Raw genomic sequence first — 20,494 nt, 5'->3', positions numbered from 1 at the left:
AAACACCTTCACTCGGCCTAAGATCGCATTCCCCTAGTCTGCAACATCTGGAACAGAAAACCTGGGTTCTGCTAAAACACCTTCACTCGGCCTAAGATCGCATTCCCCTAGTCTGCAACATCTGGAACAGAAACCCTGGGGTTCTGCTAACAAGCCTTCACTCTCCCTAAAATCGCATTCCCCTAGTCTGCAACATCTGGGACAGAAACCCTGGGGTTCTGCTAAAACGCCTTCACTCTGCCTAAGATCGCATTCCCCTAGTCTGCAACAACTGGAACAGAAACCCTGGGGTTCTGCTAACAAGCCTTCACTCTGCCTAAGATCGCATTCCCCTACTCTGCAACATCTGGAACAGAAAACCTGGGGTTCTGCTAAAACGCCTTCACTCTGTCTCAGATCGCATTCCCCTAGTCTGCAACATCTGGAACAGAAACCCTGGGGTTCTGCTAACAAGCCTTCACTCTGCCTAAGATCGCATTCCCCTAGTCTGCAACATCTGGAACAGAAACCCTGGGGTTCTGCTAACAAGCCTTCACTCTGCCTAAGATCGCATTCCCCTAGTCTGCAACATCTGGAACAGAAAACCTGGGGTTCTGCTAAAACGCCTTCACTCTGCCTAAGATCGCATTCCCCTAGTCTGCAACATCTGGAACAGAAACCCTGGGGTTCTGCTAAAACGCCTTCACTCTGCCTAAGATCGCATTCCCCTAGTCTGCAACATCTGGTACAGAAAACCTGGGGTTCTGCTAAAACGCCTTCACTCAGCCTAAGATCGCATTCCTGGTTCCCCTAGCCTGCAACATCTGGAACAGAAACCCCGAGGCGATGTGTTTTATTGCAGCAACACTGGTATGCACAGCTCTGTTGAAACTAGCATGCCTTTAAAAATATCTGATTAACTGGGCCGGTTTGAAACTGGCTTGGCAAAGTGGACATTGCCATGAAAGTGTTTTCACTAGCAGGTTGGCACGGGGAGCAGACTCTCGGCACTTACCTGACATGTGGCAGCAACAGACTCCTAGTTAATTCTGATTGTATTTCATGTTCTGGCGGTTCTGATTGTAGTTTAATAAGTCGCACAGTACAATGATATATATTCAATGAGACCTGTCTGATCACAATCGTTAACCTATTCTTTCATATTCCTTTTGTGTACCCCCTGCAAAGCTTCCTCTGTAGGTTTGGGGTCTCTCACTAAACCCGTTGGTGCACATTTGGAGAAAGCATTTATGCCCCAAACTATTCAAATCTGACCAGCTGCTTCTGTCTCTCAGTCTGTGACATGAGGCCCAATTCAGTGCGACTCTTGGCCAAATAGCCACACGTACGGTTGTGCAATGATTTTATGCCTTTTCTTGCATTTTGAACTGAAATCTGGTTCCCTCCTTATGCTCTTGGTTTTCCATTTTAGTGAGAAAACTCACAGTTGAGCACTGTCTTCCAACCAACTGCTTGTAAATTGGGACCCTTTGAAACCCTTCCACAGTCCACTCCAGGCATTGTCATTGAGACTGGAGGTGTGGTGGTAATTGTGGGGGGGGGGTGGGAGACTGCGTGCCTTCCAGGCAGCCTTCCCCCATGCACTGCGGCAAGTGTACGCACTCAGTGACGTCACCGCGTACGCACATTCTAAAGTCCAGGCATCAGGCCTCTCGATTCTGTACCCAGAAAACTTTTTGTGGGCAACAACGTTTGGTGGCAGGGAAAATCAGGTGCACGCTAATAGGGAGTTTCTCACGAGTCACGACCTACTGTATTTTAGGTTTAATGGGGCCTTTTATAGATCGAAGAAATGCTGGCATCATTATTTGACTTCTTGTCCTGTTGTTTTATGTCCCTGTGTTACTGTGAGGGGGAGTTGTATGCAATATGCAAGAGGCAGAGCATGGTAGAAGGCAGCCTGTGCACGCGGAATGCAGGGCTTCATTACCCTGGCGCTTAAACATATGGGCCGCGGGCACACAGAGAAGTGGCCCAGTACTAAGATTCATCCTCCTAGTGCTTGGGGGCACCATCAAAGGGTGTCTAGGAGTAAACGGAGCGAGACCAGGCTCAGTGGGTGCAGGAAAGGGAGCAGAGGCAGCCACAGGAGTGTCATGGCTTGTGCTGTTGAGCCCACAGTCGGCCTTAGGGCAGGGCGGGCCGGGCAACCGCCTGGGGCGCCATAGTCCCCAGGGGCGTCAGCTAAGGCTCCCCTGAGCTGGCGTGGTTGGAGAAGTGTCATTTTGAAATTAAATGCGCTTGCGGGAGCGGGTGCATTTAACAACAATAGGGTGCTGGCACCTTATTGAGATAATTACCATCCTACTCCGGAGCAGGAGGGGGGCTATAATCATCTTAATAGGGTGCCAGACCACCCTATTGTTGTTAAATGTGCTGGCTCCCACGAGCGCATTTAAGTTTGAAATTACACTTCTCCCACCACAAAAATAAATATTTGGCGCTACCACCCCAATTGAACAGGGGCGTGGTTGGAGGAGCGGGGGGCGCCAAATTGTTCTTTCTATGCCCGGGGCGCTACTTCCACTAAGGCCGGCACTGTTTGCACCGAACCCCTGATTCCAAGGAGCATGGAGCTCAGCCATTGGGTTTGGAGACGCAGAGCCTGCGCTACTGGAGACACAGGACCTATGCGGCTCACACTATGAAGCACGTGATCTGGACTTTACTGGACCTGCATGTGGTTGCTTCCAGAGCCATGCCACCAGTCCACTGTCCTGGATGGCATGCATGCATGAACGGGATCCTGGACTCAATGGCTGGAGTGAGGCAGGAAGCTCACTGCAAGGGGATCCTGTACTATTGGTAAATGCAGTGAACCCACGAATGGGCCCTTTTAAATCGGTAACACGTCATACAGGGAAGGGAATGCAGAATAATTCTTACACCAAATAAAAAGGCTGACCCAGGAAGTTTGGCAAAATGTCTCCTCCGACTGTTTTATTTTCAATTGTCTAAAAGAGGGAGTTACAACGGACATTCAATCCTGCTCTCAGTCATTTTGCATAAAAAACCCACTTAAGTACTAAATATTCGCCCTAAGTGACGTCATTCTACGTGCCAAACTAAGAAAACCTATGTGGGATTGTGATAGGCTCAAGGGGAATATCTAAGCGTACTTTCTTTAAGGGATCGGGTTGTGATTGGGTCTCTACAGTCAGGTGGACAACTTATGCCCACCCCTAGTGCACGTCATCCTCATCAGTTACTAGATCCACGGTACACCATTGGCTCTTAAACTATAAGGCCCTTCGTTACATGACCTTCTACAATTGGTTGGCACGCTCGTGCCCTTCTGGACCATTCAGTTCACTAGCAGCACGTAAGCTGGTACTCCAGGTGCTCGTGGGTGGATTTGACCGTGTCTCCCCACCCAATTAGGCCATCATCTCTCAACACCTATGCCGTCTGTCATTCAGATGGTCTTGGAACTTGGCCTGTCAAAGTATTATTGTTCCTGAGAATAAAAGGGAGTATAGGCACATCCCTACCATAGCTCAGGTCTGCACACCACTCCTATTTTCATCCTCGACTCATGTGACAGGAAACCGTATTTCGGCCTGTTATGCTGCATTTAATTTTCTTGAATTAATAAACTTGGCACTCATGGTGTTCTTTTTTCTCGCACCTTAACAAGGGATTATTCAGCTTCTCATGTCCACTGTTCTTCAAGGATAGATAACCGGTTTTTGGTGGCTCCATCCTTTGAGACCAGGTCAGACAGCTATTCCAGGCCTTTCCTCGATCTTCAGCTGTTTTCTTACTGCAACACACAGCCCTCTGATGTTTCTTACTTCACAGGTCTGAGCATACTAAATATGTGACACCAATGTGCAGAATTCTATATAATGGCGGCACCGCCTGCAGTCTATTCACTACGTACAGCGAGCCTTTATCATTACTTAATCTACTTGCGTTACAGCATCTATACAGTTAAACAAACGGCTTGCATTTTCTGCAGTGTTCTTCACATGTGCAATCTTCATTTCACATATAAAGTCTTCTCGATTCTTTACTTCGTCATCAGATTCTATAAGTTCTATGCATCTTCTTCTTTCGACCATTGTTCTCAGTGCGTCATGCTCATATTTGTGGCGTCGTCAGCCTCTTTTCTTCTCATCTTCATATTCCTTCGGGGATCTCCTCCAGGAGATTGTCATCTCTGTGAGGGTACATCACTTAGGGTCTTCTCAATCGATACCTTGGTTCAAAGACTCTTTATGGAATAGGCCCCATCACTGGCATGGTGCACTTTGTAATTTCCGGCTTCCAACTAATAGGCAGAATGGGGCAGGACTTTTTGCAGAGGCATTCACCAGCTCCTCTACAGCAGGCTGATCCTGTGGAGCTTACAATAAGAGGGAAAGGGTGTTTGGGGGCAGTTTGAGTTGTCCTGTAGTGTTGTGTGCGATAGATAAAACCCCAGTTTGGGGGAGGAGGACTATGCTGTACCCTCCGCCCATGCTGATCTGATCGGGCTCACCTTGGCTGACCCTCCATTCTTCTAACCAAAGCTCAAGTCGAGGGTACACGCGGGTAGATGGAGTCCCCCCACTTTTTTACAGAGTCCCCCCACTTTTTTCAGATGGTACCCTGATATGCTCATTTCTGATGACGCCATATTCAATTGTATGTTAATGAGTCCCTCCACTTTTATTTTTAGGACTTGACCCCTGCTACCCTGCCTTTGCCACAGGCCGGTATGTTCACATTATTCCAGGTTCTGCACTGGAAAACAATGAAGCAACAAAGACATTTAGAACTATCTTCTTCTTCTTCTTCTTCTTCTTCTCCTTTTCCTCCTCCTCCTTCTTATTCTTCTCCTACTCCGTCTCCTTCTTCTTCTTCTCCTACTCCTACTCCATCTCCTTCTTCTCCTTCTTCTTCTTCTTCTTCTTCTTCTTCTTCTTCTTCTTCTTCTTCTTCTTCTTCTTCTCCTTTTCCTCCTCCTCCTTCTTATTCTTCTCCTACTCCGTCTCCTTCTTCTTCTTCTCCTACTCCTACTCCATCTCCTTCTTCTCCTTCTTCTTCTCCTTCTTCTTCTTCTTCTTCTTCTTCTTCTTCTTCTTCTTCTTCTTCTTCTTCTTCTTCTCCTTTTCCTCCTCCTCCTTCTTATTCTTCTCCTACTCCTACTCCATCTCCTTCTTATTCTTCTCCTACTCCTACTCCATCTCCTTCTTCTCCTTCTTCTTCTCCTTCTTCTTCTTCTTCTTCTTCTTCTTCTTCTTCTTCGCCCGAAGTATATGGTGGAAGTAATCCAGCCCCCTTGCCAGCCCCTGTAAACATATTAAACCTCCCTATCCCGATAAAGGCATTCTTAACTTGGGTGGCGCTCCTGTTCTAAATTTCACCAGGACCATCATGAAGGTGTTCTACGGTGGGAATGCTAATATATAGTGTGAGCACAGGCATCACGAAAGTACTTTTGAGTGAGAAGACACTATATACTCTAGGTGCAGCATCATGAAAATGTTACAGTGGGGATTCTGCCACCATTGTGGGCACAACATCATGGAAGTGTTTTACAGTGGTAATGATGGCATTTCTTGTGGACTCTGCCATCATGAAAATGTTGCAAAATGTTCCTGCTTACTGTTGATGATCAAGTGTCTATTGGACGTTTTCATGTGCTACCTGACTGAATCAATTTGAAATTGTATTGCTCTTTGACCCATTTTTTCTCATAGTTTGTGTTGTAGAATTCAGCATTTCATCTCATTGTCATACAAAATGGCGTCTTGCACATTACTTTGAGCTCCCTTGCTATGCTAGATCCTCACACTTTTTCGGGGGAAATTTCAATGCCCCTCCACTTAAATGTTCGCTAGCCATCAATGGCCTTGACCCATTCATAATTTGTGTGTGCCCGTAGGAGCCAGCCACTTCCTTGGCACCAAAAAGCTGCCTCCCTTACTGTGTATGTAAGACACACTGTGGTCAACCGCATACACTCTAGGACAGGGCACGTGGTAAAATGAGCAGCTGAAGTGCACTTGGTACTGTTCCCACACATTCGAAGTGTGGAATCCGGGACAGCTGGCGACTGCGGAAAGCTCTACAGCCACCCTGTCGCATTGTGGTCTTCCATTAAGTTAGAACATGCACCAACGCTCGTGTATCTTTGCACATGGTGCTGCGCATGCTCAAACCTGCTGGACACTGCACGGTAAATGGTGAGCTCACATGAAACAGCATTTGCATTGCCATCCTCGCACTTAACTATCCATCCCTGAATGTTTAGTCAATAACACCTTGACCCATATCATATGATAGCTTGTATCTGCCCGCGCACATTGTGTGCTCGCTCACTCGTACATCCATCTTTTCAATCTTGCAGTCATCCCTAAGGCACCACATGCTTACCCATTCTTCTCTCCTTATAATCACTCATCCACACCTTTGCCATGCTCTCATTCATTCATTCACCAATCCTTGCATTTGCAGTGATCCATCTACCCCTCCCACAACCTCACTCTACACTCTTGGTCTGCTTTACACTCAACCTATTGCCCATCTGCCTGCGCCTGTGTGCATGAATTGCGAACATGTTTGCACCACACAACACCCAGAACTATTGTTCTTTTCCAATGCTTGTTTTAGTTTATGAAAGGTGTTGCTACCCTGTGTGATCAGTTCCTTGAAAGGCGTTGCTACCCTGTGTGATCAGTTCCTTGAAACACGTTGCTACCCCGTGTGATCAGTTCCTGTGTTTCTAAAAGGGGCTTGATATCCACAAGCTTAGTTCTAATCTGTAGTAAGGACTCTCTGATATCCCAAGTCATCGATTCCCTCACTTGATAAACAATCTGGCCTCTATTTGTCATCAGCACATGCTCTTAACCTCTTGAGTGCCAAGGAAGAGTGTGCTTGTCCTTTTTGCATAGACTTCATTAAAGCTCAGCAGTTATTGTACTGTACCAATAGATAACTGTCCGTCCTTTTTTTTAGGCCCAATGTCTGCGGAGGCCAGTGCTGCTCCGGATGGATGACTGCCCTGGGGACTGGACGATGCATTAAACGTGAGTAAAGTGCATGAGAGTTTGGAAACGCAGGTGCCACTTTGGGGGTAGAGTCCGGGCATTATCAATGATCTCTAAGTTACATGTAGTAGACTATCAACATGTGCACCTGTGTCCACTTTGGTCCTCCCTGTGCAGTGGTCCTCATTTGCACTACCAGGTGCACAACATGCCTGTAAAACCTGGCGGAAACAGATTGAAAGTTACTTACATTTGAAAGTGTAACATAGTGTGAATGTCTTGTGTAATGTCCACTTGTTAGAGGCATGTACAATGGATTCTTATGGAACCATCCTTCTGTTATAAGGTGCTTAATGCATGCAGATTCTATTGGAAGTCAGTGGTTTTGTGCCCGCGTGGTCGAGGAAAAGCAGTGTTTTGCCAGGCGGTGCGGGACTTGCAGTCGGGAACTGTAATTCCGTTTGGTTCGCTCACTCCCTCAAGCCAAATGCAGGGAGGCTGTTCCAGTGGGAGGCACCCTCAGTGGATAAGGATCTTCCCCCAAGTTTCTGCTTGGAGAAGCGTCTCACCCGCAGAGAGTTGGAGGAAGACGAGCGGAGGGCTCGGGAAGGAGAGTATTTGGGAACAGAGCATTGCAGATAGAGCGTGCCCAGGCCCCTGAAAGAGTTGTGGACAATGCAAAGGGCCTTGAACTTAATCCTTGTAGCCATGGGGAGCCAGTGAAGGGATTTCAGCACCAGAGAGATACGGTCCATGGGCTTGCGTCCAAAAATAAGTCTTGCAGTTCTGTTCTGGATGAGTTGAAGAGGACAGAGGGTAGAAGAAGAAGGAAGGTTGAGAAAGAGGCTGTTGCAGTAGGCTATCCTAGAGAGGACCTGGGCTCTGGAGACAGTGAGCCTCTGGGGGAAAGTGAGAAAAGGTAGAATACCTCTGAGAAGGTGCAGTTGGTTGTGGGACTTTTTAGAGATGTCCGCAATGTGAGACGAGAAAGGAGTTAGTGGATTCGAAGATGACCCCCATATTTTTTGCCTCGTTGGTAGGTTGAGGCGCAGGGCCAAGGGAGGCTGGCCAGAGAGAAAGAGGGAAGGTGGGAGCAGAGGTCCCGATGAGGACAATCTCTGTTTTACTGACATTGAGGCAGAAGTCGTTTGCAGCACACCACGACTGAATTGCGGACAGATAAGGTATGAGTGAGGAAGAGGAAGAGGGTAGCCTGAAGGAGAGCTCCGTGTCATCCGCATAACACTGAAATTTGGAGGTGAAGGTGGCTATCATACAGGCCAGGGGGGCCATGTAGCCATTGAAAAACCAGGGGGATAGGTTAGATCCCTGGAGAACACCGCACATAGAGAGAGTGATAGGTGTGAGAAAGGCCCCCAATTCCACCTGGGATGAGCGGTCAGAAAGAAAGGAGGTTAGCCATGCCAGGGCCTGATCAGTAATGCCCAAGGTATCACGGAGACATGGTGTTGTGGTTCACTGTATCGAAGGCAGAGGAGAGATTGAGTAGTATGAGGACAGAGGGATAGCTTGAATGAGGATTTGAGAGCAGATCTTCATGGGTGTTCATAAGAGCAATGTCCATGCCTCTGGATGCTCTAAAACCAGACTGATGGTCATGGAAACAACCAACAGATTCAGTGTGGAGGGTACGCTGAGAAATGCCCAACTTCTCCAAGGGTTTGCCCAGGAAAGGAGTGATAGAGATCGGGCAATAGTTTTCCGGAATGGAAGGGTCAGCAGAAGGTTTTTTGAGGAGAGGGTGCACAGGGAGTGCTTAAGAGGAGTGGGGAAATCTCCAGTGGCGAAGGAGAGGTTGCAGAGGTCAGCCAAGGCTGGGGCAAGCGAGTCAATGTTGTCCTTGATGGTTTTGGAGGGACAGGGGTCCATCTGTTTGGAGAAGGCTTTCATAGACCGGACTTGTATAGTGAACTTCTCAGCTGTGACAGGGGAGAGAGGAGAGAAGAAGGGGAGGGGTGGGGGTGGCCTTGGGCGGTACAGGAGATATTGGTGTATGAGGTGGAAAGCAAGAGAGAGAGGATAGGATATCCTGTGTTTTTGAGTTGAAGTGTGCAGCCAGGACCGAGAAAATTGCCTGGATGGGTGCAATGGTGGAGGAGGCTGCGGTTGGATTGGCTAGTTCCTTGCAGACTTTGAAGAGTTTGGCCATGTTATTGGATGCCACAGAGATGCAGGATTAAATAAAGACTCTTTTCCTGGTGCGGTTGTAGAGTCTATACTGTCTTTTAAGGAGGCGGCAGGCCAGTTTGTCAGAGGGTGCGCCTGACGAATCCCATTTCCGTTTGGCTGCCCTGCACTTGAGTTTAAGGGCAGCCAGTTCGGAGTCGTACTAAGAGTGGCAGTTTTTGGTAGGCTTCAGACGTACCCTCATGACAATATCAAGAGTGTTGGAAACTGAGAGGTTAAAGTTAGAGACGGCTGTGTCAGGGTGGGAGTCAGTCGCAGGAGTAGAAGGTGTAGAGTAGGTAGAGGGAAAGGTGGCTACTGACACTCTTTTCATGGGTCAGATGACCTTGTTCTTCTTCCATTGACCTTCCTTGGACGCTCCATCTTCCAACCATCCTCTTTCATCCTACATCAGTGGCACAGGGTTATTCCCCCCTTACACTGTGGAAGTTTTTTCCTGCTTTAGGCATTTTGCTCCAGGAGTCACCCGGCCTGTGTTGTTACCTGTCAGGCAGGGTGGGGTCCGGAGAGTCTCACCCTTACCTGCACGATACCCGCTCCAAGCAGAGGGCCAGACTAGGATCACTTGCAAGCAGGACCTTGCAGAAGAAGTCTCAGGTGAGCACAACCCCAGACCCTGAGACCTACATAGATTGTGGGTCTCGAGTACAAGCAATTTAGATGGCAAATTCATTGGTGTCTAAATTAGGGGGGAATATTTTCTTGTACGTAGTTTTATGAAAGATATATAAGTATTAATAATTGTATGTGTGGCTGTTTGTTGTATTCAAGATGTGCTTAAGATGTCTCTTCAGTCGTGGGCAGCAAATACATTTAATTTCATTGACCAAACAGGCTTGTTATAAGTTTGTCGGTATCCTGGTGGTAAACCCGCCAGGGTACTGGCAAACTGAAATACTGATACCGGCACTTGGTTGGACGGTATTACTGCTGGATTATGAGTGCTGGTGCCTGATGTAAATTCCCATTCCATGTGCTCCCATTGGACTCCATGGGGGATTTTGGTGGCTTTACCAGCACCAGTACTACCAGTGCCGGTAATACCAGCGATGTTTGCCGGTGAGGTGCCAAAATTACCTACAGCTCTTAGATGGAGGTCATTCGCGCACCTCACCGGCAAAGATGTAGTTGGCCGGTGCGCAAGGTGCTGCTATAAGTTAATACCCTGGCACATTAATTCTGCAACCGGCCAACTTATAATGAAGCCCAAACTCCAGAGTAGTAATACTGGGGCTAGCAAGACTAGAGGCCAAGCATGTCAGGCAAGGCTGCCAAGCCTAGAAAGCAAGCATATCCTGTGTGCCAGATCATGGAAACATAAAGGGAAGACGCAAGGGGTGAGATGGGTGTCGCTCCTACTACTGTGGGCAGTGAAAGCCTTGCACCCTAACCGTATGAAATGCTATAGCCTGAACCCTATTATGTTCAATGTGATAGTGAATAATATTTAGATGAATAGATTAAACTAAATATCACAATGATGGATATGGACTCTTAGTGTAAACTCATCTCAGTTGATAATAACACAGAGGCAAATGGTAGCACTGTCCCCCAGTAAGTTAAGTGGTGTAACTATTCGTAACCTTAAATTAAGCATCACAACCTGTGGAGATATTATTATAATGTTGCCCATTTCAGCACAGCCGTATGCCAAACTTGTAACTCTTGGGCTGTGGTGAGTCATCATGGGTCTAAGAACAATACAGCGGGTCACAGTTCACAGGACATAATTCAGGATAAAGTCACAATCGGAGCAGGGATTCAGTACCATAACCTTAGAGGGCTACTTTAATAGTGCATGGATACATTAGGGCTTATCTGAGCCTCTGATTGGGCACATCTAGGAGCCAATTCAACCAACATGGAGAATAGATGCAGTCTAGAAGGATTGCCTGCAGTTTGTTGTCTTGTAGAAACGTTGATTGCGTGACTAATGGAAGCACGAGCCGCTTAGTGGGCAAGAGAGTACAGCGGGGATGGATTAGTGACAATGAATCCCTTGGACACATGCAAAATCCCATGGGAAATCACCTAAAAGTAAAGTAGTGTGTGCAAACCTTGATGCAAAACGCAGCGGGGGAAGAACCTGGATGCAAGGGTCAATGGTGATCCCCTAAAAGAAAAAGGCAAAAATACAGCGTGGGATCATTGATCATCGCTATAAGGTGAATGCGGAGAAGCAAGGGACGGTGGGCTGGAACCTGAATGAACACACAGTGGGTGCAGACACACACTGGGTAGAAACCTGTCAGCAATATATAGTGGGGGGTGTGGGGAACCTGTAAGTAGATACGGTGGGGGGGTCAATGATCATCGCAATCAGGTGGGGAAATGCACAAGGTGAATGCAGAGAAGCAAGGGACGGTGTGCTGGAACCTAAATCAAAACATAGTGGGTTCAGACACACACTGAGAAGAAACCTGCCAGCAAAATATAGTGGGGGGGGGCACCTGTAAGTAGCTACAGCGTGGGATCGATGGTAATCGCTATAAGGTGGGGAAATGCAGAGAAGCAAGGGAGGGTGGGCTGGAGCCTGAATGAACACACAGTGGGTGCAGAAACACACTGGGCATAAACCTGACAGCAATATATTGGGAAAACCTGTAAGTAGATACAGTGGGGATCACTGAGATCAAAATACAGCGCAGGAATAGCTAGAAGCAAAACATAGTGGGGCCAGGCGGGGGGGGGGGGGGCAGGATGCAAGATATGGGGGGGGCGGACTTGAGTGTAAATATATCTGGTGTAGTAAACATTGGGAAAACACTTAGAAGCAATGATCCTGGGGTGAACCTGGACATCCATACACTGGATACAGAAAGCAGTGAGGGATCTGTGGAAGGGAAGGACAGTGGGGGGGAGGCAGCAGCAGGCGAGAGAAACGACTGTGCCTGCAAACAGGATGCATTGGCTACACATATAAACTCAGGGGCCCAGGGGCATTTTAGGACGATGTTGTTTACCTTTCTGAAGAGCAACCCGGCTCTTGGTCCAGGAGCATGACATGGCGGGGCCGGTTGCAGGGGGGCCAGCATGCAGACATGATTAACCCTTTGCGTTTGCCCCCTCGTCCCCCCGTTGGCTGCCCAGAGGAAACATCACATTGGCTTGCCTTGCTGCTGTTCACTGAAGGGAGCATTGCAACACTTGCTCCGGCTCACATGTCCGATGTGGCTTCTCCCACTCCTTTTCTATTCAATCTTGGGGCCACTGTTACCAATCCCAGCTGTTTGAAAGCGCCAAGAGGCAATTAAGCCTGTGGTGTGTTGTTTATAAATGTGAATACATCGAGCTGCCAAGTGGACTCATATTACCTGTGCCCCTTCACCCTATCCTTTTTTTAACGGTATTTTGGGCGAATGCCCTTTAAGAAGCTCTTGGTCTGTCTCATTATTTCCCTATAATGGTGAAAGAAGCTGACGAAAAGGCAAGTCATACCATTAAGACGCTATAATGGCAGTTCCTTTTAATATCATCAGAAAGGTGCTTTTTATCATAGGTCTTGTGAGGTTTCCTTGGAAATCCACTCCATTTGCCAGAATGCAGTGTCTTGGTTTAAAGTCTCTTGATGTGTTTTTCAAGGGTGTTAACATCTTTTCCCAGAATGCAATATCCTGGCAGTAGATTCTGTCTTCTGAGAACGTGTTTGGGGCGCTTCAGCATGTTCCCCACACCTCCTAGATTTCAATGCCAGAGTTCACTTTCTCTCACAGTGGGCACAGTATACAATCTTATTAACCTAACATAAAAATGTAACAGATGCCATCTGCCCTCTGTGTGCCCCCAGTACGTTTTGCATTTCTTGGGTGGTTGTTCTGCACTCTGTTATGACTCCACTGGGGAAATGAGTCCTAAAACACTGGCAGCACGTGCCTTTGTTTCTGTGAAATGGCAATCCCTGCTTCAAGTCATACATCAGTTCAGTACTCCGAGTCCTTTATAATGTGTACTTAAGGATGGTTTTCTATCAGTGTGCACTTAAGACTGACACCTGCAGTATGGTTACCGGTCTGTAGTGGCTGGCCTAGAGGGGTTACAAAGCTATGGAAACGAGGAAGCATGTATTCCTCCTAGCTTTCACTGTTAGTTGGTGTACACTGATCAGTACCAGGAAGTCCTCAGCACTGAAAGGCTTTTGGGACCCAAAATGGACAAGTTGTCGAATAATGTCAACATTGTCTCCTGGCCGAGGAAAGCTACACATTTCATTTTCTGAAGGGTTATGGAATTTGGTGTGATAAAAGGACATCTGTGAACCCCTTCATTCCACGATATAGCTTTGTTACAGCTTTCCTGTCACTAAGGCAGCCCAGAGGTTGGCATGGTGTAAGTAGAAGAGAGGTGTCTGTGAGTAGGGAGGCTCAAACATCTTGCAGTGTGCCAGGCTTGACCTGACTCATCTCTAGGAAGATAAAGGTTGATGTAGGAAGTTCCATGAATGATCCAGGGTATCCCGGGCTAGTCAGCAGCGCATAGAGGACCAGTGAACCAGAGGCGTTGCTAGGGGGGGGCTAAGGGGGCTATAGCCCCTGGTCTTTTGGTTGTAGCCCGGATAGAATCTCCGTAGCTACAACCAAAAGGCTAACTAGCCCCCAGTCCCGACAGTCCTGACATTAGCGTAGCCCCGGGTCTTTTCCAGATCTAGCAACACCCCTGCAGTGAACGCTACAGGGCACTTTACTGACGTATTAGAGTCAGGGGCTGACCACACAAGAGGCTCCCACGAAAGCTGAAGATAACTAGCAGATCCCCAGCACAACATTCCATAAGCCTGCCCAGTGAAGGGGTGACTTCAGCTGGCACTGAAATGCATTGAGCTATCTTGAGCTTTCCTGACCAGGAGCCATGTGCCGGGCTCTGCGATTTTGTGGCGGCCTTGGAGGACACGGCCTTCAGCCTTGCCCAGCTGGTGAAATGTGTGGCCCGTGCCAAAGATGTGGGCATGTATTTCTCATGCTTTGACGTGTGTCTGTGATTCCCAGTGCCCCTTATAGACATCCACCTCACCGTGCATCCCACTGAGTTTATTGCCCAGTTAGGGATGGGTTTTTTTATGGATTCCCTTGTATTGTCCTTTATTTCCCCTCAGATCGTGTTATGTTAATTAGATTAGAAAATGGGCTTTGTTTCGTAATTTGGTTTGAGCTTTGATCTCTTTTGCTCTATTTTCCCTTTGAGCTTTTGCATTGGTTGCACTTTGCATGTCATTTGCGAGTAAGTCTTGAGTTTGGCCCGTGCCACTGAAGGGGGACACGATGGAGGACTTGCTGTGCTCACCAAACACCCTCACACAGGAACAATTCCTTGTATTTGTGCCAAACAGTTAGGATTGTGCATTAGTTCAATTAGGGGGTTTGTTTTTGCAATAACAACATGAAAACCAAAACCAAAAATCTACTCTTTCATTCTTGCCAGGAAATCTCATTGTCTTGGTGTGTAAGGTCCATGAGCTAGAGCCTGCAATGCTCGTCCCCAGATCCTACAAGGCTAAGAACCAGTGGGCCAGAGCCAGTGGCTAGAATGGGTACTGGTGGAACCTGGGACATACACAGTGCATTTTACCCACTTAAAAGTCCCTGAAGTAGACCTCACAGAGGTCCCCAGAAAGCTGACAAGTACCATATTTGCTATTGGGATCACTTGGTTTGGACATGTATATCATTTACTATATTTTCTTTTTGAGCTTTTGAATTTGTTTCACAACTCACACATTTTATGAATGAATCTTGATCTTGGCCTGCAGTACCGTTGTGTAATGCCAAGGATGCCATTAGGGTGTGTTAGTTTGCCCATCAAGAATCCTCACCTCACAAAAGGGGCGCCATTTTGCACAGGATATCTAACAGGCGCACTAAATACTTCGATTAAGTACCTGCGACTGCATTGTCAGGGCTCTCTTTCTCTCACTGAGACGTATGGACTATTTCATACCTTGACCACATTTCTCAGATTTCAGGGTAGGTATTTTTTCTCTCACACTGTCTTTTTGCTTGTGTTGTACTTTCAATACATTTTCCAGGATGCAGAGTCAACCCCAAATAGTCTACTTGTTCCGGCAGGGTCACCCTTCTGTTCGTCACAGTCCCATTTCTCTCTCTTATTCTGTCTCATCCAAACTCATTGCCCTCAAGCTTCTGTCGCCATACCTGCTTCTAGCAGCAACTCTCAGAGCCAACCACCTCTCCCACCACAGGCCAGTCGGGCCTCCCAGTTCTTGCAGAACCTCTTAGAAACGTTCTGGCTGTGTTTCCAGCATCCGTTACTCCATGGGTGAATCTGTCTCCTGGGCTCTCTGCGTTCCTCCAGCCAGTGGTTCACAGGTTTCGCTCCTATCCCAGCCTCTCTGCTGTCTTCATGCTGCGGTGTCTAGGATACAAAACAAATCCTGAGGTTTTTGGTACAGCGCCCCTTCTGGGTCCTGTCAAACTAAGGTAAGAGTTATCCTGCTCACTGCACCCTCTGGGCCGTCTCAGCCCCAGCCTTCAACAGCGACCACCTCGCCGTCACGTCTTCCAGATTTTCACAGCGCATTCCCCTCCTATGTGTGTCTTTCTTCCCCTTCTCATACCTCTCAAGCCTTTATCCCATTGGTGGGGTGTCAGATGACCAACTCTCACTGATCGTATTGGTCTATTGGTGTCAGCTCCTCTTCATTCCCACGCATTCTCTGTTTCCAACCCATAGTCACATGGCCCAGGAAGGAGGTTATAAAACCTCAGCCACCTTCTTGGATTTCATTACCATTTCTCTTTTGCAATACATGGTTAAAGTCACTGTTCTCTGTCCTCCTGAGTTACAAAGGGTGACTGGCTGTGTGTCTGCTGCAGAATTATTTGTCTTAGATATTATTTCACAGGCTCTGCTAGTGCAATTTAGCTGATATCATACCCCTTGGTATGCATTCCCACTCTACAATTCTGGGCAGTAAACAAACAAGTGTTTTTTTGCAAAATCCGAAATTTATTTGAAAGAATAAATTTACTTTCACGGAGGTGGTATACAGCTTTACACCATGGAGATCACCACAATGTTATATGCGGAATTGCAATTTGTCATTCAAACTAATTCTATCTGCCTATAAGAATCTCGCTACTCTTTTCACACAGGAAATCAACAAAACTTTTATTCTAAAGGATATTAGGCATTTCTATTGATTATATCTAAACACACAATCTATTTCGATGATAACATTGCATTTTCAGATACTTGCCTTTCTCCAGTATCAAGACAAGTATGGAGCAGAGAAAAGCTGCTTAAATATATATTTATCAACACATGTCCATTCACCCTGGCTCACCTGTGCAAGTGTAAGGTAGTGAATATGTAAGCTATGTGAAGGTTATTTAAATATAGACAATGGTCAGTTTACATCTGGCTTACATCTGGCTCCTGCGGGTTTAAATAAGAAACCAATACTTTCAATGATTCTTGCACTCATGTGTGGCTGATTTACTAAGCTAAAATAATAGTGTAAGTTACCCTTGCACCAACAAATGGCTTAAGTGCTTCTTACACTATTTTTATTTTAGCCTAGTAGATTTACATTTACGTACACAATTTTCTTTTTAGCTCAGTAAATATAGTCTTACTTAAACGATTTATTAGCTTAGAAAATCAGCCAGTGTGTGCGGTATTCTCAGACTATGCATGTGTAGTTTTTAATGAACGTATGTCTGTAATTTTGAATGTGATACTTTCAATCTATGCATGTGTGTATGTGACTTTGAATACAACGGTGTGTGCAGATTTAAATACACCTGTGTGTGTAGTGCTTTCAATTTCATCTTATTGAGCTTTCCTGCAGCCCCACAAGGATGGGCTGGAGAGGGTTCCATGTGTTAATATCCCCGCAAAAATATCGCCATACAAGAATGTCACCATATTTCTGTGCCAATATTAACCCATTGAACCTGCGATGGGGGTAAACACCGCTCCCTTTAAAATACTTACTCCCAAAATTGACCCCACTAATAATATCAACTATGGCCATTCCCGACTACCAAATATAAGTCGATATTATTGGTGGGGATAATATTACCTGATAACCTGGAGAGGTAATCTTCCCCAGTAACACGTACAATGTTAAAACCCCCTGCCATTCCACATTACACAAGGGTCTGCCTGTGTATTCAAAGATAAAGAGATTGCAGGGGTTTAACACTTTACACTATTTCCTAAGAAAGGAGGAATTCTCTGTGCTAATTTCAGTTATCACAAACATATTATGTATGACTATGCTTACCCCTCGATAACCAAGGTCTCTGTATGACCTCTTCGTGTGGTTGCATTCTGCATTCCTGAGCAGCAGTTTCAGAAAAGGAAACTTTGACAGTTTCAAATTGCCCTCAGCAATTATAGGGACATGTCTGGGTCTTTGACTTATATTAATCAAAGCCCTATTCAAAGTAAATACAAATATAGTTAAATACTGCTTCACATGAGGCTGTAGTAGGCCTTACATTTTACATCATTGTGTACTCCAAAATATATAGAAAATGTGGTAATTGAATACAAATCACATTTAAACTGCAGGTCCAATTTCTCTATCCAGGGCATGATCGTAATAGAAATTGATTCTCCTTGTATGCTGGGAATCCAGGAACATTGCACTGGTGATTAAATTCCAGACTTTCCTGTATCTGTCTCATGTTTCTCAACATGAGTAAATGCAGTACATGCACTCCAAAGTTGTTGTCATTGGGCCTCATTCCGACTTTGGAGGTAACCACGCCGCTATTTGCGGCATGGCTGCCTCCAAAATTGTTCCGACTCCGGCCTGGTGAATGGAGTAATTACCGGTCCATTCCGAGGTCGGAGGGACCGGTAATTCCCCATTCACCAGGGCCATTCCCCATTCCCGTTTGTGCCCCCATGGGGCTCAATGGGAAGGGGAAGGCGGCAATAACGGTACCGTAAATTACGGTACCGTTATTGACCCCGGTGTCCCTTTGCGGGTCCCTTCCTTAACGCCTACTAAAAGCAGGCATTAAGGAAGGACCTGCAAAGGGAACTCGTAGTAGGGCACAAAGGGATTACCGGCACCGCTATCATTACCGGTGCCCGGTATCCCTTTGCGCCCTACTTGTAATGAGGCCCACTGTCTTTTACATGGGGCATAGTTCTTGTTTGGTTCTCAGCCTTGCTTTCAGCACAGATAAGTCAGTCTTTAAATTTAATTCAGAGGCCTTGGAAATAGTTGCACATTTTTACACTGTTGAAGAAAATTATTCTCTGTCATGCATGTATTTAAATACACCAGCGCCCTTTTATCTTGGCAGCGAGCAAGAGGTGCAATCCAACAGTTATCCTATTCATTGTCATAGTGAACAAGAGGCTGAAATCTCCAACAAATAACAGAATGTGTGAGTGGTGTCTCTGTTGCTCTTTCAGGCAGGCCTTTGTCAGTTCACTTTGCTTTGGGCCATTTTCTTAACCTTATTATCTCTTTACACCCCTTCTTGGAGGGAATGCATGGCACAGATAAGTCCCTTTTTAATGGTATTTGTGATGCTTGATGTAGGCACTTCACCACACCAATCAGACTTTTCCGGCCTATTTCCTAACTGCTTTGGCTCCTCCTATTCTTCTGATCTTTGTTTTCCATTTTGTGGCCCATTTATTTTATAAAGGCCCATTTATTTTTTTTAAACTGGTCCATTTTGAAAAGTTGTTCTTTGGTTTCCCTTTTCCTTGCTGGTTGACAGATGCTATCTCCATCAACCACAATAAATCTAACAAACAGAAATGCAAAGGAAAGGCATCCATTCACATTACGTGACTGCAAAACACCCTCAAGAATTCAGCCAAAGATATGTAATTCACCTATCTAACTCTGCCCATCTCTTATCCTATTTTCTAAGTGGCCTTGTCACTAGAAATAGCACTTGGAGTTTTCAGTTATTTTTTTAAACTTTTGCTGTATATGCTGTGACCGTTGGTTGCTTTGTGTGACCGCATGATGGCCCATGAGGTATCTTTTAGGACCCCACCCTCTAATGGGGGTGCCTCATAGGCTGGCAAGGCCTTATCTCATCTAACCCCCTAGACAGCTTTGGTATTCATTCTCCACCTTGCTCACCCTGCACTTCAGTACACCTGCAGGGAGCCACCCAGCCACTATCACACAACACTGACGCAAGGAGCCTGACTCAGAAGGATGCAGCGAACAGAATTAACACATGAAGATATAGACATAAAGCAATGGCTTGGGAAATCTCCAATCCCACCCACACAATAGAAGTTATTTCTTCTTTATTGATAACTGGGAGGTGTATCTCTTCTTGCTATCTGAAATAGCACAGTTCAATCACAAGGTGTATTGATTTACCTGCGGCCAATCACATCGCAGTTCACAAGTGCATCATGAAGGTTGGCGTATGGGGTCTGGTTATCTGTTCATTCTCTTGCCAAACAGCGAAGAGTACGCCCCTTCATTTGTAATAAAAGGCATAGGTTGTACGGCAAATGTTAAACGTTTGGTTTTTCTATGTTCTTCTGCTCTGATGTCTGGGCTTCCAGCCAATGACCTTGGTAGCTAGAATACCTTGTCTGTAAAATGGATGCTCTTGGCTCACATTTTCCTCTGGGAAGCTCTTCATGCCCTTGGCTGTCTGCACTATGTGTATTCAGCAAAACATTCTCCAAGCTTCCATGGAGCACGTGTCTAAATGATGGATCTACTTCAAGTGGCTTCCAAGGTGGTCATGGCACTTTGGATCATGTACACATTTCTACAATATTTCGGGTTCGGAATATACTAGAAACCTCATTGAAAGATCAAAAGACAATGCAAGTGTGCTCTACTCTAATATGCAACATATTCAAGCTCACCATATGTAGAAATAATTCAGATTTCTAAATTCTGCAGTCCCTTACTATGATATCACAACGGTGGGAATTGTAAATCGTTTCCACAGGCATCACATCATGACAGAGGAAGACAGCCTTTCTCTGACTCCCCGATGTCTCCTCAGACCACAAAGAAGCAGAGGCGGCCGGCCTACCATGCTGTCCTGCCGACAATGAGAATCCCACTCCGGAGCGTGACACTGCTCTCAACAGCATGGTGACCGCGTGCCTGGCAAAGAAACAGACCCATGGCTACCGGCCTGTTAGAGAGCAGGGCAGCATTCACATGCTGGCCTCTCGCTCTCAAGGTGACAGGCCACACCCTCAACCGCGAGAGGTGGCAGAATGGGCAGGGTAAGCTGTGAAAGGCAAGGGCAGGTAGAAGGTATATTTTTCCTTTTTTGGGACGAAGAGGCAGAAGAAAGTCACATTAGGGAGGTGGTGGAGGATGGCAGGAC

The 20,494-nt window shown here is 46.4% G+C and overlaps 1 protein-coding gene across 4 annotated transcripts in view; it reads left to right on the top strand.

Moving 5' to 3' along the window:
• Positions 1-20,494, top strand: part of LTBP2 (latent transforming growth factor beta binding protein 2) — a 1,918,131-nt gene that overhangs the window by 177,033 nt on the left and 1,720,604 nt on the right. For all 4 annotated transcript variants that reach the window (XM_069637635.1, XM_069637634.1, XM_069637633.1 and 1 more), the window contains exon 2: positions 6,949-7,019. In XM_069637635.1, coding sequence (XP_069493736.1) covers positions 6,949-7,019 — 71 coding nt within the window. The remainder of the gene's footprint in view (positions 1-6,948; positions 7,020-20,494) is intronic.

The sequence above is a fragment of the Ambystoma mexicanum genome, chromosome 14 (genome assembly GCF_040938575.1).
Source record: "Ambystoma mexicanum isolate Mex_15411 chromosome 14, UKY_AmexF1_1, whole genome shotgun sequence".
NCBI classification, from domain to species: Eukaryota; Metazoa; Chordata; class Amphibia; order Caudata; family Ambystomatidae; genus Ambystoma; species Ambystoma mexicanum.
The sequence above is the reverse complement of the archived record's forward strand: the minus strand, read 5'-3'. Positions and strand labels throughout refer to the sequence as shown.